General features: G+C 42.4%; 1 protein-coding gene across 3 annotated transcripts; it reads left to right on the plus strand.

The window, feature by feature from the left end:
* Positions 1-797: 797 nt before the first annotated feature.
* CENPS (centromere protein S) lies at positions 798-10647 on the plus strand. 3 transcript variants are annotated; one of them, XM_035118334.2, is made up of 5 exons: positions 798-910; positions 1627-1750; positions 2977-3010; positions 7066-7132; positions 9145-10647. In XM_035118334.2, the coding sequence occupies exons 1-5, from the start codon at positions 866-868 to the stop codon at positions 9301-9303; spliced, it is 429 nt and encodes a 142-aa protein (XP_034974225.2). In that variant the 5' UTR covers positions 798-865; the 3' UTR covers positions 9304-10647. The 3 variants fall into 3 exon arrangements, with proteins under 3 accessions (XP_034974225.2, XP_034974224.2, XP_060132214.1); XM_035118333.2 differs by having other exon boundaries at positions 819-952; XM_060276231.1 differs by having other exon boundaries at positions 819-952; positions 8955-9280.
* Positions 10648-13090: the final 2443 nt, after the last annotated feature.

A 13090-nucleotide genomic window follows, 5' to 3' on the forward strand; every position in this document is an offset into this window, starting at 1 on the left:
TGTATTGAAAACTTTTGTTAACCTTTAAGCAAAATGGGAAAGGGGGCTAAAAAAAAACACCCCATGACCCACACCTGCAATCCCCACAAGTCTACCCAGACATCCAGTTTTAATTCTGGAGCAGTGTTGTTTTTATCTCTCCCTCAAAAAATTATATTCTGCCTACTTCTCCATAAAAGTCTTGAGTTATTTTATTATTTTGGTTTTGATTGGCTGAGAGAATGCGACTTGGCAATGATGGGTTTGCCTCCCTGGCTTCCTTTGGGAGGAAGGGAGGGATGTACATGGAATGGATAAATGAGCATCCATTTTATTTATTTTCACTTGTAAAAGTACCATTATTTATTTTCACTTATAAAAAGTTACCCCCTCACAGAATATCAGGCAGATATACACAGCAATATAAAAGCATTTAAACCCCACCCCCGCTAAAAGGACAAACAGCTTAGAGGTTTTATTACAATTAAGCAGTTCGTTAAGTAAATTAAATTAAGGTGGCTGGCTACTCAAGAACATTGTAAACAGCTGGGTAGGCCCGTTGTCATAAAATTTCGATAAATAAAATATGTGACCCACAGCCCAGCTCCAATCCTATCAGTGATAGGCTATCACAGCGCTTTGGGGCAGAAAAGTCCCGCGCCCAACAGCCATGCCCCCCTTCCTCACAACCGCCCTGCCCGCCCCTTTCTCCCGCCATGATAGGTCCCCCCACGCCGCCCAACGATGACCCGCCCCCTGCCCTGCCCCCGCTCTCGCTTTACCTCAGAGCCGCCGCCATTACTGCCCCCAACGCGCGAGGAGGCGGGGCTGGGCGGGAAATTCGAGCGCCATCTTCGCTCTTCGCCGTCTTCAGAAAGGGGCTGCCATGGAGGCGGAGGCGACGGCCGTTGGGCGCCTCTCAGACACCCAGGTATGGGGTGCGGGGCGCTGCGGAGTTCGGCCCCTCCGGAAGGTACTTTACGGAAGCGAAGAGCGCGCTACCTCCCTCTCCCTGGCAAAGGAAGCGCACCGCGTGTTCCAGAGTGTGTGCAGAGCGCCGTTGCCTTGCCAGGGAGAGGGACGCAGCGGGGCCCTGTACTCGTTGCAGCGCGTAGCTTCTCCAGCCTCAGGGAAGAGAGAGGGTGCCCCCGGAGCATGTGTAGAGTGTTGTTCCATTGTTTAAAGTGCGTGTGTGAGCGAGAAAGCTAGAGTCCATTTTTCGTTTTGCATTTGCGATGTCTAAAGCTGTTCTGGTTATGTTATGTGAATTCCCTCCCACCACCGCTCGTAATTTTAAGAAAACAAATTCATAGAATAAACTGTTCCCCTGGTAGGATAGTATTTGTATTTGGGTGATCTGGGGGTTTTCTCGGGGAGTGGGGTGCAAAAGGACAAGATCCCTTACAATCCATTATTTTATGATGCCCTTTCAGTCATGATTCCAGTGAAATAGTTTTTATTATCTCTTTATTAACGAATTTTTTTGACAACGGGCATACCCAGTTGTTTACAATGTTCTTGAGTATCCAGCCACCTTAATTTAATTTACTTAACGAAGTGTGTTGTTGAGACAGAGATGTAAAATTTTCGGGTCAGTGTGTAAGTATATGAATGAAGTGCAAGTTTTCTCTTTTGTTTTTTCCCCAGAGGTTGAAGGCTGCATGCCATTATACGGTTGCTGGCCTTTGTGAAGAAGTTTCACAAGACAAAGAAATTCAGTTCAGTAAACAAACCATAGCAGCTATTTCTGAGATTGCCTTCAGGCAGTGTGGTACGACATATATTTTACAGATATCTATATTTGTCTGTAGGAGCAATCAGTATTTGTGTGTTGTTGTTGTTGCTGTTTTTAAAAAATAGAACTGAAATTAGATATGTATAGAACTGACTTGATGATTTTTTTAAAAAAAATCTGGCACTAGAGGGAGTACACAAGATGAGTTCTGAGAAATTAACAGTGGAAATGTCAACACTGCTGTACAAAGCCAAATTAACTGTTGTTTTAAAAATCATTTTCTTTGTTTCTAGGGCTGCGTGTGTTCTGTTGCTTAAGTGAGCTAGGGTATCCTAGGCATGATGAATCACTAAAAAAAGTTTTCTAGTCCTCTTGAGGGTGAAGGAATGTTTGAAAAAGTATTTACAATAGCTCAGAAAACAGGAGAGAACAAGTCAGGAGACACCTTTCCCTTCTGTCACAGAAGTTGATTTGCAAACATCCTGGCACCTTTGTTCCATACTTACCAGCACAATACAGTAGATTATTAAATCTCCAACAGGGAGACATCTCGCTAAGGCTGCGGCCCAACCCTTAAATCCCACTTACTGGGGAGTAGGTCCCATTGAACTCAGCAAGATGTGCTTATGATGATACTGGGGACCTGGTGATGATATACGTTGTGAAACTTTTCCTTAGGCCTGTGGTTCCCAACAGGTGGTCCGTGGACCCCCAAGGGTCCGCGAGCTATGCGAGAGGGGTCCACAAGATGCTATTAGAATAAAAAATATATTAAATATATTTCGTATGATAACAGATTTTTTGTTTTGGTCGCTTCCTGCATGAGCAGAGTCTAGTGTTTGTAAACAAAGCGTTGTTTTTCGCGGAAGCTACAGTTTGTGTAGTTAAAAATGGACCGTTGGTTAAAAAGTGGTTCATCTCATTAAGAACTGAAAATTAAAACTAACTGTATACTGATGGAGTACTCTGTTGTAACTGTAAAAAACGTATAAATATAAAATATAAAAAGACTCTTAATTTGGCTCTCACTTTTTAATTTTAGGATTAGGAATTAATGGGGGTCCTTGTCACAATAGCGGCTCGATGAGGGGTCCTCGAGAAAATTTTGTTGGGAACCCCTGCCTTAGGCTGAAAGGTGCCTCATATGTTAGTAATAGATAACTGGCCATGAAATTTGCTAAAATAATAAAACTTAACATTTGCCTTTCAACCCCCAAAAAGGGAAAAAATGTTTGAGATTCCTCCTCCCCTTTGTTTTTCAGAATACTTTGCAAAAGACCTTGAAATGTTTGCCAGGTAAGTATTGTAGAAATATGTGCTACTTAAAACTAGACATTGTGCATATTAATCTGGTGAGAAATCTAGAAAAGATAAGAGGGTACCTCCAGACAGCTATGTGTTGTGCTGCTTATCCATGCAAGTTTTTCAGAGTCCACACAAAGGCATCAGCATCAAAAACAACAACCTGTATTCTACCCCGCCCCATTTAATTTGGATTTATCATAGAATTGTAGAGTTGGAAGGGACTACAAGGGTCATCTAGTCCAACCTCCTGCAATGCAGGAATCTTTTTGCCCAACGTGTGGCTGGAACCCACAACCTGAGATTTAGTTATGCTATATGAACTGAGCTATCCAAGAGTTTAAAAATCGAGCAAACTTGTTGCCAGTGACCTGTTTTCAATAGCTGAATGTCCCGTTTGCAAATTAAGCCCCCATCTGGAAGTACCCATAAACCTTTCCTCCCTTCCTGTACCTACTTTCCCCAGAAACCAGCTAATGTTCACGTCAGTATGCAGCATTGCTTCAGCAGTTGTGCTCTGTTGGGGCCAATAGTTTTATTTATTTTGTAGTCTGAATGCAGGGTATTGATTCTAGCCTGTAAGGTTTCTTTCTCTTCCCCACTCACTTACATTCTTATGAAGCATGGTTGAGTACTTCGCTTAAAAACTGTCTGTATGTTCCCTCAGTGTGAATAATTCTCACGTACCCTCGATTCTTTGGCAGGCTTTTCATTCTCCCCCTCCCCATTTTAGTCTTGGAATTGCTCTGGAAGCCAGTACAAAGCACAAAAATGTATCTGCACAACACAGACAAATAGTAAATTGCCTAGAGGATAATGAAGCCTTTGTGTTGAGTCTTGCCTCCTTGTGGGTGGATTGTGTTCTGCCTAAAGTAATTGCATGCAGGTGTTATGCCTAACGCAGCACACAACTGTTGGATGGTCTCCTTTTGTTGGCTGCAAATTGAGCCCCTTCATGAGCCGGTGAGTAGGTGGTTTGTTTTAAGCTTTTCAGAAGAGTCTGTTGTGTGAGGTGTCTTCCCATATGATAGAACCCACCCCTCCAGTCTGTCAAATTAGAGCTGTTGGTAATCTAAAGTGATTGCCATTATGTTCTTTTATAGAAAGGTTTGACTTCCGGAAGCTGAAAACTTGTTTGCTACTCATAAGTAAGTGGCTGGTGGAATTGCTTACCTCTTTGAAGAGGCTGCTTGCTCTATCAGTGTTCTGGCCTTGTATCCTTGCAGTTAGGAAGCATGGCCAGAACAGAGGGTCACAGAAACAGATAGTGGGTAAAGTTCAAAATCATCACATTCAGACATCTTTAAAATATTATCTGGGTCCTCTTTCCTTTTTAATGTGCTCCCTAAGATTACATGGATGGGTACGGGGCTTTTTTTTCCCCAGCCAGAACTTGCCGGAACTCGTTTCCGGTACTTTTTAGGAAGGCACCATTGCCATTCTAAGAGAATGAGGGAGGCATTTGTGGTGAGTTCCTTCACCTCTTTTTCTAGAAAAATACCGTATTTTTCGCTCCATAAGACACACTTTTTTCCTCTTAAAAAGTAAGGGGAAGTGTCTTTTTTGTATAGAAAGAGCTAAAGGCTAACGAGGGAAAGAGGGGTGTTGAAAATAAGCCACTCAGGAGCTGAGATAGGGGAGGGAGATAAGGGACGCTAACTCCCTTCCGCCCGCCCCCTTGCCCAGGCCTCCATTGTTGAATGTTCTGCAGAGGAGGCTGTTTGTTTCTCCAGCAACATGTGACTGGCTGATTGGATTATCTGGCTGATTGGATTATCAGAAGCTGCAGAACTGTGAGTTGAACAGGATTTTTTCCCTTTGCAAAGTAAACTCAACAACTTTGAGCTGATACTTTAAAAAATGGGACTTTTCCTCTTTGCAAAAGAAGCTGCACAACTGTGAGCTGATTCCCCCTCCCCCAAAACAGGGCTTCCCCACTTTCCTCCTCTGAAAACTAAGTGCGTCTTATGGTCAGGTGCGTCTTATGGAGCGAAAAATACGGTAGCACGGGATGGATTACATTGAATAATATCCTACGCATAAATTTGACACGCAGCTGCTATCCAAATCTCTTGCTTTTGTTTGATCAAAGCAGGCGGAAAACAGGAACAGAGCAAATTTTACTATATCTTAGTGTATTAACAGATACTTCAATGGCTGTATTAAATTAATGCTGTTAATTTTGCACTGAGCCTTTGGAATGGAGTGAGCTAAGGGACCTGCTTAGTCTTGGTACACTGCCTTCTAGTCGGCAGATAGTATCAGGTCACTAATCCCTTTGGCAGAGCGTGCTCTGGACTTAATTGATGCCATCATTTTATGGCTGGGTTTGGGAGGTGTTGCTACCCTATCTTAACTTTCTAGCCTTGTTCAGACTTGTCAGCAGCACTTTCAAGGCCCTTGTACATCTCCACTCACACTTTTGCCTTTGACGTACCTGCTGTTGCTCTCCTAGGCCTTGCCCTCCTTCACACCTGTCCTGCTTTGTTAGTTCTCTTTGGGGACCATCTAGCCCAGTGTATTTTTCTGGGCCTTTTTACTCATCCAGATTTCGCTTTCAGCTCCTGTGGTCACCTGCTTGTGTGTCCATCCTTCTGGATCACTGGAATTTTTTTGTAGTTGTGGCAGATGTTTGCATAATGACCCAGTGTGTGATTGTGTAAATCAAGTAGGACTTGAATGGCTTGTAAAGCACTTGGTCTTCAGCAGCAGCAAGTGGGGTACCTTCAGCCAGTTTTGTTTTAATGGATTTTACATACTGTACACAGTTTGCTGAAGCAACCCCTCCTCCGCCCACCCCCAAACAGTTTTGTCTGAGAGTCCCAAGAAGCTTTGAAAAGCACAGATAAAATGCTATTGCAGTGAAGCCTTTCTTTTTTCCATCATAGAATCAAAATGGAATAGAAGGCGCTTTGATCCAACTTCTTGTCCATTAAAGGGAGAATCACAGGGGGTCCCCCCCCATGCCCTTTCCAGTTTAAATTGCCAGTGTGTAGATTCAGATATTTATGTTCCAGACATATGTCTGCCCGTGCCTATAACCCAGTTCCTCCCGTGGAAGTAGAGGCAATGGAACACAGTTGCGGCAGCACACAGAATCATCTTAAACACATCCTCTACATGTAGAAAACTCAGTCTAGATATACTCCCTGATATACTTGTTTTCTACATGCAGTGATGATTTGTAGAATGTGGTTTACCCTCTACCTGTTGTGTGAAGTCGTATAACAGGCTAGGAAGGATACTACCCTGTGACTTGGTAAAAGGAAAGATGGGGATGACATAAAATAAGGCTTACTCCCAAGCCAAGCAAGGAACGCAGTGAATGTACTAGTGTGGCACAGTATGACCTGGCTGCTTTTTTACCCAGTGACTATGGAAAAAGCTGGTGAAAGAACCAGCATTATAGCAGCAACTAGTTAAGCAGGAAGACAAAGCAGTGGCAGGGGGAGATCAATGCAGCCTGAGCCATACAGGGGGACTCAGCAGCTTCCTAGGCAAGCTCAGTCCAAAGAGCACACTTGTAATTTCCTGAAGTGGCACATAAATATTGGTTCTTGTGGTGATTTGAAAATGGCTGGTTCCCTGTTGGAACTGATAGTGTGACTGAACCCTCCGTGATAACTGGATGACTGCCAGCTTAGGGTGGCAAAAATATCTGAGCCAGCCCCAGAGAGATGACAATATCGAGAATCAAGAGCTACACTTATGGTTCAGAGTTTATCTGTAGGGTCAGCAAAAGTCAGTGAGTAGAACAGGAGGGTGATTGGTTGAGGAGAGACATCAGAATAAGATTGCTAATTCAAGCCAAGTATGTAGCATAGTCGCTAAAGGTGTGCTTTAAAAAATGACCCAACGGTTGCTGCTTCGTTTACCAGTGAGACGTAACAAGTAATGTTAACATTGCCTTGGCTGTCCTTTCCATAGTTTCACAGTCAAATAAGCCCTTCTACAGATAACATTTTTAACCTCCAGCAAATCCTCTTGCAAACTGCTAGTGATTTTAGTGATTTGGTGCTTTGTTTTGTTTTTGTTCCCTCTTTACACAGGCATGCAAAACGAAGTACAGTCAACCTTGAGGATGTAAAGCTTTTGGCTAGAAGAAGCAAGTCCTTGGTGAGATGAACCTCTTGTTTTCTTGGCACATTGTTCAGAAGTCTTGCAGTTTGTTCCTAAGGATGCCTTCAAACTAATTAATATTTGCTGCCGATGGAGAAACTGCTTTCCTTAGTTATTGCTCCATCCCAAATGTCACCCTTGAATATCTGTCTTCTGCTTTTTTTCTCTCTTTTCCCTTCGTCATGCTTCTCTGAAGTATAGTGACACATGCTGGACTAAGGAGCAGCAGTAGTTGTAAGTGGTTCAAAACAGCCATGAAATGCAAGGGTGAAGTGTGTGGCATTTCTACACAAAGCTCAAATATATAATGACCATCTACCACAGCAGTGATTGTTGATACCTCAATCTTCCTGGTTTTTACTGCATTAATTTTGCAGCTGTAGAGGGAGAGAGAACCTTGGTCTTGATTGAAGCCCTGATTGAAGCACAAAACTTTGTGATACCTTCTAGTTCTGCAAAAGTCTCCCTTTTGCAGCTCTTCTGTTTGAAAGTGTTTGAAAGTGGTGACTTGCTGGTTAGCAACAGAATGTCCTGGGTGACTGAAATTTTCCTGGACCCTTGGACTGATACTAAACGTTAGTAGAGATGAATGGCTGCTGTCAAAAATAGCCCTGCTTCTCCTGGTAGCTCAGGGGTGGGAAAACCGAGAATTATTTAACCCCTACTCATCAGCTGATAAGTGGAGGGTTATATCCTACTGCTTTGGTCATACGCACCATTTCCCTGTGGAGTATTGGTGGGTGTAGCCGACACAAAATTTAACGCCGCCTATCGGCTGATGTCACCCACCCATTGGAATAATGTAAGCTGACTGACTTGTGGCTGTGGTTTTGAAAAATTGCCTGATGGGTCAAATTGGAACCCATGGCAGGCCAATATTGGTTCATGGGCCAGAGGTTCCCATCCCTGTAGTGAATCTAGCAACACAAAATGTGGGATGTGACAGACTAATGTTGCAAGTTTTCCCCCACTTGTAAGGGCAATCTCAAAGCTTTTATATTGCTGTACATTGCCAAAAGGAGATATACAAAGCTGATGTTATCAGGGGTAGCTGTCTGTGTATGTTCCATAGCATCTAGTCCAGGTCAGGGTTTGTTTATGCATGAGAAGGGCTGTGTTTTGGATCTAGGTGTTCTCTGGGATATTTAGCTGTTCCTTTGTAAAAAGAGAGGGAGAAAGAGACAGAGAAAGTAGAATTTCAGTTTCAAATGCTGTGTGTTTCTGCTAGCCTTAAGGTAATCTAGGCAAGCCTTTCTACCTCTCTGCGCAATATGCAGTTACAAAGAAAAGGCTGAGGGGGTGCAAAGGGTGCAGCTGATTTGTGTGTCCTTGAACTAATTGCTGCAGTTTGGCTTAATTGGGCATATAATGTCTTATCAGGAAGAGCAAGGCAGTTGTGCCCCTATACACTCTTAGATCACAGCTGTGCTAGTTAATAGCCTGTTGTTTGTACTTGGTTGCTATTAGTTTTGTTCTAATTCAGGGGTCCCCAAACTAAGGCCCGGGAATCCGGCCCCCAGATGGTCCGGGAATCAGCATGTTTTTACATGAGTAGAATGTGTCCTTTTATTTAAAATGCATCTCTGGGTTATTTGTAGAGCATAGGAATTCGTTCATATTTTTTTTCAAAATATAGTCCGGCCCCCCACAAGGTCTGAGGGACAGTGGACCGGCCCCCTGCTGAAAAAGTTTGCTGACCCCTGTTCTAATTGGTGTGTGTGAGAGAGGGGAGAACAGTCCTGTATAAGCAAAAGATCCAGAAAAAGATTCCCTACTCTTGATCTAACTTAATATTGTCTACTCTGACATGTGGCAACAGCACTCCAGAGTCTTGGACAGAAGTCTCCTATTTGCTACCTGACTGCTCAGCTGGAGTTATTGGGGACTGAACATGCAGCCTTCTGCATGAAAAGCATGTGCTCTTTTGCCAAGCTGTGGTGAGGAATGCTTTCACTACGGTAGCTGATACTTTGCCCCATAGGTGAGTAATAAAAACTATTTCTTTCTAGCTGAAATACATCACTGAGAAGAGTGAAGAAATTGCTTTGAATAGCCTGGAAGAAAAAGAGAAAAGGAAAAAGAAATCGGGCTCTCGGAAAGGGAGAAGAGCCTCTGATGAACAGGAGGAACATGTGGTGGCTGAAAGTGATGATTCCAACATGGCATGATTTTATCGTATCAAGACTACATCATTTTCAACAGGGAGTAATGAGATCCTGGGACTGCCTTGGGATCTTCAGTGGCTGCTTGCCCTTGGGTAGAACTCTTGCGGTTTTCATTAGTAAGCAAGCAAGCACAATGCAGTTGGTATGCCAGTTCCATTTCTTACAGCAGCCATGAAAAATAGATGCTTTGAACATTTGGGAAAGAGACATTTTAAGCAAATGGAAAACATTGATAAGTTTTTTCTGTTTCACTTTACTTAAACATATAATGCATTGTATAAAGGCCTTAGGTCATAACGTATTAAATGTAATTAAATGTGAATAACTGCCTTTTTCATCAGTCCCTGTCTTCAGAGTGGCCAAGCATTTGCAGAAGAATTGCTCCCTTTCCTTTCCTTTCCTTAGCAGCACCCCTGCAAGAGATTTTTTTTTCTTCGAAATTTTGGGACACATTGAGTCGTATTGCATCACACCAAAGGTCCACCCAGTCCAGCATCCTGCTTCTGATAGTGGTCTACCAGATGTCTCCAGGAAACCCTCATGCATGAGGGCAGTAGCCCTCTCCAGCTGCCACCCCCACCCCCCTGCAATTGGTATTGATTGACAAGTTGCCTTTGAATCTGGAGGTCTGCATATGGCCGCCGGAGGTTAGACCTCCTACGTGAGTGAAAACTTTTATGCTGGAACATCCCTCAAACTTCTCCAAAGCAAGGTTGGATAAAATACAAAAATATATTAGAACCCAAAATTCCGCTCTGGACCTCACCAATAGAAGCCATAGCGGTGAAAAGGAAGAATATGAGAAATGATTGGCCCACATATAGAGAAGTATTAGAAATTAAAGAAGGGAAACCAATGTTGAAAAAGTATGAGGAAATTAAAAAAAATATCTAACAGATTGGCTACAATATTTTAAATTAAATCAAAAATTTGGAACAGATGTAAAGCAAGGATTGGCAACAGAAACATCAAAATTTGAAATGAATCTAATTAGAATTAAAAAGAAAAATATTTCCTTGATATATGATTACTTCTTGGAATGGGAAACGAAAGAAGAACAGACTAAAGCAGTAATGATTAAGTGGGCCCAGGACTTTGGTTACAACATCCAGATCGAGCAGTGGGAAAAATTATGGGCAGAGGATATGAGATTTACTGCATGCTATAGTCTGCGGGAAAACAACATGAAAATGTTCTATTGATGGCATCTCATTCCCCATAAACTGGCCAAGATGTATGGAGGGGTAAGCCCCCAATGCTGGCGATGTAAAAATGACATTGGGTCATACTACCACATGTGGTGGACCTGCCAGGATATCAGAAAATATTGGAACAGCATTCATGAGGGGAAAAAAAACTATTTAAACAATCAATTAAGAAAAGGCTGGAAATGTTTTTATTAAATATATTTTCCCCAGATGTTAAAAAAGAAAAAAAATCTTTACTGCTGTATGCATTGACAGCGGCCAGGATCTTAGTGGCAAGGAAGTGGAAAAGCGAGAGCTTACCCACAATAACGGAGTGGCAAATGCTCATGCTTGAATATTTACAGCTGGCAAAATTAACTGACTCAATAAGGGGATCATCAACACAAAAGGTATCGAAATAATGGCGTGTTTACAAAAAATATCTAAAAATGTACTACCCAAATAATTCTTTATTAGCAGAAATAGAATGACGTTTGAGAAAGACAAGGATGAGGAGAACAGGAAAATAACCAGGAAAAGAAAGCAGAAAACTTATAATGTCAATTCATGGCACAGAAAGAATTTGATATTGTATAATAAGGAGGACGGGAAGTATCTAAGATGAAACAGGAAATATTTTGGTTATATACTGTTCACATTGCGAACAAGAAATTTTGTGTTTGATTACATATTCTTTGTGTATTCTTTGTATATTTTTTGGTGAATTGGAAAATCATATTTTATATTTATGTTATACCTATGTAACTTTTTTAAATAATAAAGTTTGTTTTAAAAATTGAAACAAACAAACAAAAAACTTCTCCAAAGCAAGGGTTGCTCTTTGCACAGCATACATGAACAGAATAAGGTTTGAGATCCTTCTGGCTATACACTTTCATTGTTTAATAAATATGTAGATGCCAGTTGTGACAGGATTGATAATAATAATCAGCAAAAGTCCATAGCTGGCTATTATAAACAACCCATTCCCATTTCTCTAACCATATCCCCACATACTCAATGGCAGACACTCTTTTAAGTGTCAGTTCATAAGTGAAATCTTTTTCCTGTTTTCAGCGCCAACCACCTTTGTCTCTCTCACTGATTCCCTTCATTATCAAAGAAATATTCTCATTTATGGGGCCCATGCTAGATGAAACTCCTAATACCAATGTGCCTTGAACCCTCCTTGTGAAGTTTCCAGGGGAGCAGTTCTCTTGATAAACTGGCATATAGTGGAACCTCGGTTTACGAACGCAATCCGTTCCACGGAGGCGTTCGTAAACTGAGGCCTTCGCTCCCCAAAAGCATGCTTTTGCGTGTGTGCAAAGTGCCGATAGAGTGCTTCTGTGCACGATCGCTTCTGCGCAAAAGCAATCTGCGCATCCGGCGCTGCGGAACCCGGATGTAAATACTTCTGAGTCTGTGGCGTTTGTAAACAGGCATTCATAAACAGAGGTAGGTGTAAACTGAGGTTCCACTGTACTGCCTGCAATATTGTTCCAAAGTTCACAGTAGGATCCCAAGTTCCCTATCTGCTTTCCCCCCGCATGGTTTGGAGATATAATGATCAAACCATCCATTTCAGCTCAGGCCTGTGGCATGGCCATCTTGACTAGTAGCCGTTGATAGGCATGCCCTCCTTTCATGTGTGTGTCGGTGCCTCTTTTGAAACTTAAGCTAAGGGCCCTCACCACTTCTTGTGATAGTGACATTCATAAATTTATTACCAGTTGTGTGAAGAAACATTTTCTTTAGACAGCCCTGAACCTACTGCCAATCAATCTTGGCGTCACCCATTGAAGTTTAGTATTATAAAAGAAGGAAGAAGGGCCATGTATAATTTTATAGACATCTTTCACGTTGCCACTTGACAGCTTTGCCTCCTAGCTTCTACCAAGAAATATCTTTGTGAATCCCACCTGTTCCTTCGGGAATAAGGGTAGGATATAAGTCCAATAAAGAAATAGTAAAATAAAATGAATAAAGGGAGCTAGAAGCTGAATTTCCCCCTACCTTTGTCCAGAATCCATTTCCTAGTTCTGCCCTGAACTGCTTTGCTAGTAACATAGTAAAGGGGTTGGTTCCCCCCCCCCATTGATTTTGGCTTGATTTAGCATTTGTGTTTCACTTTTCCACAATGACGTTGAGCTCAAAGGGGTACACAATTATCACAAAGGCATTAAAAATGAGCAAATATTACAATCAATATAATATCAAAAGCACAACAACATAAATACGGCAAAAAAAAACCAACCCCAAACTAATTCCTCAAAACAGTCAAATTCAGTGCAAACTCCTTGTGGTTCAAAATATCAGAAATGATTGCTGAGCACTAGCCCTGTGCCTTCCCTCTGGAAGGGGGTATTGAGTGCAGCAGTAGCCATAGCTGCCAAGTCTTCCATTTTTCGCGGGAAACCCCGTATTTAAACCCGTTTCCCGCTGTTATCCCGAATAGAGAAAAATCCCATCCCCGATTTCCTACCTGCCAGGGAGGCTCCTTCTGCGCATGTCTGGACATGCGCAGAACCGATTCCGGGTGCTGCGTTGCACATGTCGGCACTGGAAATTGGGGCAGAGCGGCACCGGAAGTCGCTTCTACA

This window comes from Zootoca vivipara, chromosome 6 (assembly GCF_963506605.1).
Source record: "Zootoca vivipara chromosome 6, rZooViv1.1, whole genome shotgun sequence".
Taxonomy (NCBI): Eukaryota; Metazoa; Chordata; class Lepidosauria; order Squamata; family Lacertidae; genus Zootoca; species Zootoca vivipara.

Excerpts from the sequence above, each read along its gene's own strand:
- CENPS (XM_035118333.2), top strand. The coding sequence starts at position 866 with ATGGAGGCGGAGGCGACGGCCGTTGGGCGCCTCTCAGACACCCAGGTA. Across the intron at positions 953-1,626 it reads GAGTTCGGCCCCTCCGGAAG|AGGTTGAAGGCTGCATGCCA; the intron begins GTACTTTACGGA and ends TTTTTTCCCCAG. Across the intron at positions 7,133-9,144 it reads CTAGAAGAAGCAAGTCCTTG|CTGAAATACATCACTGAGAA; the intron begins GTGAGATGAACC and ends ATTTCTTTCTAG.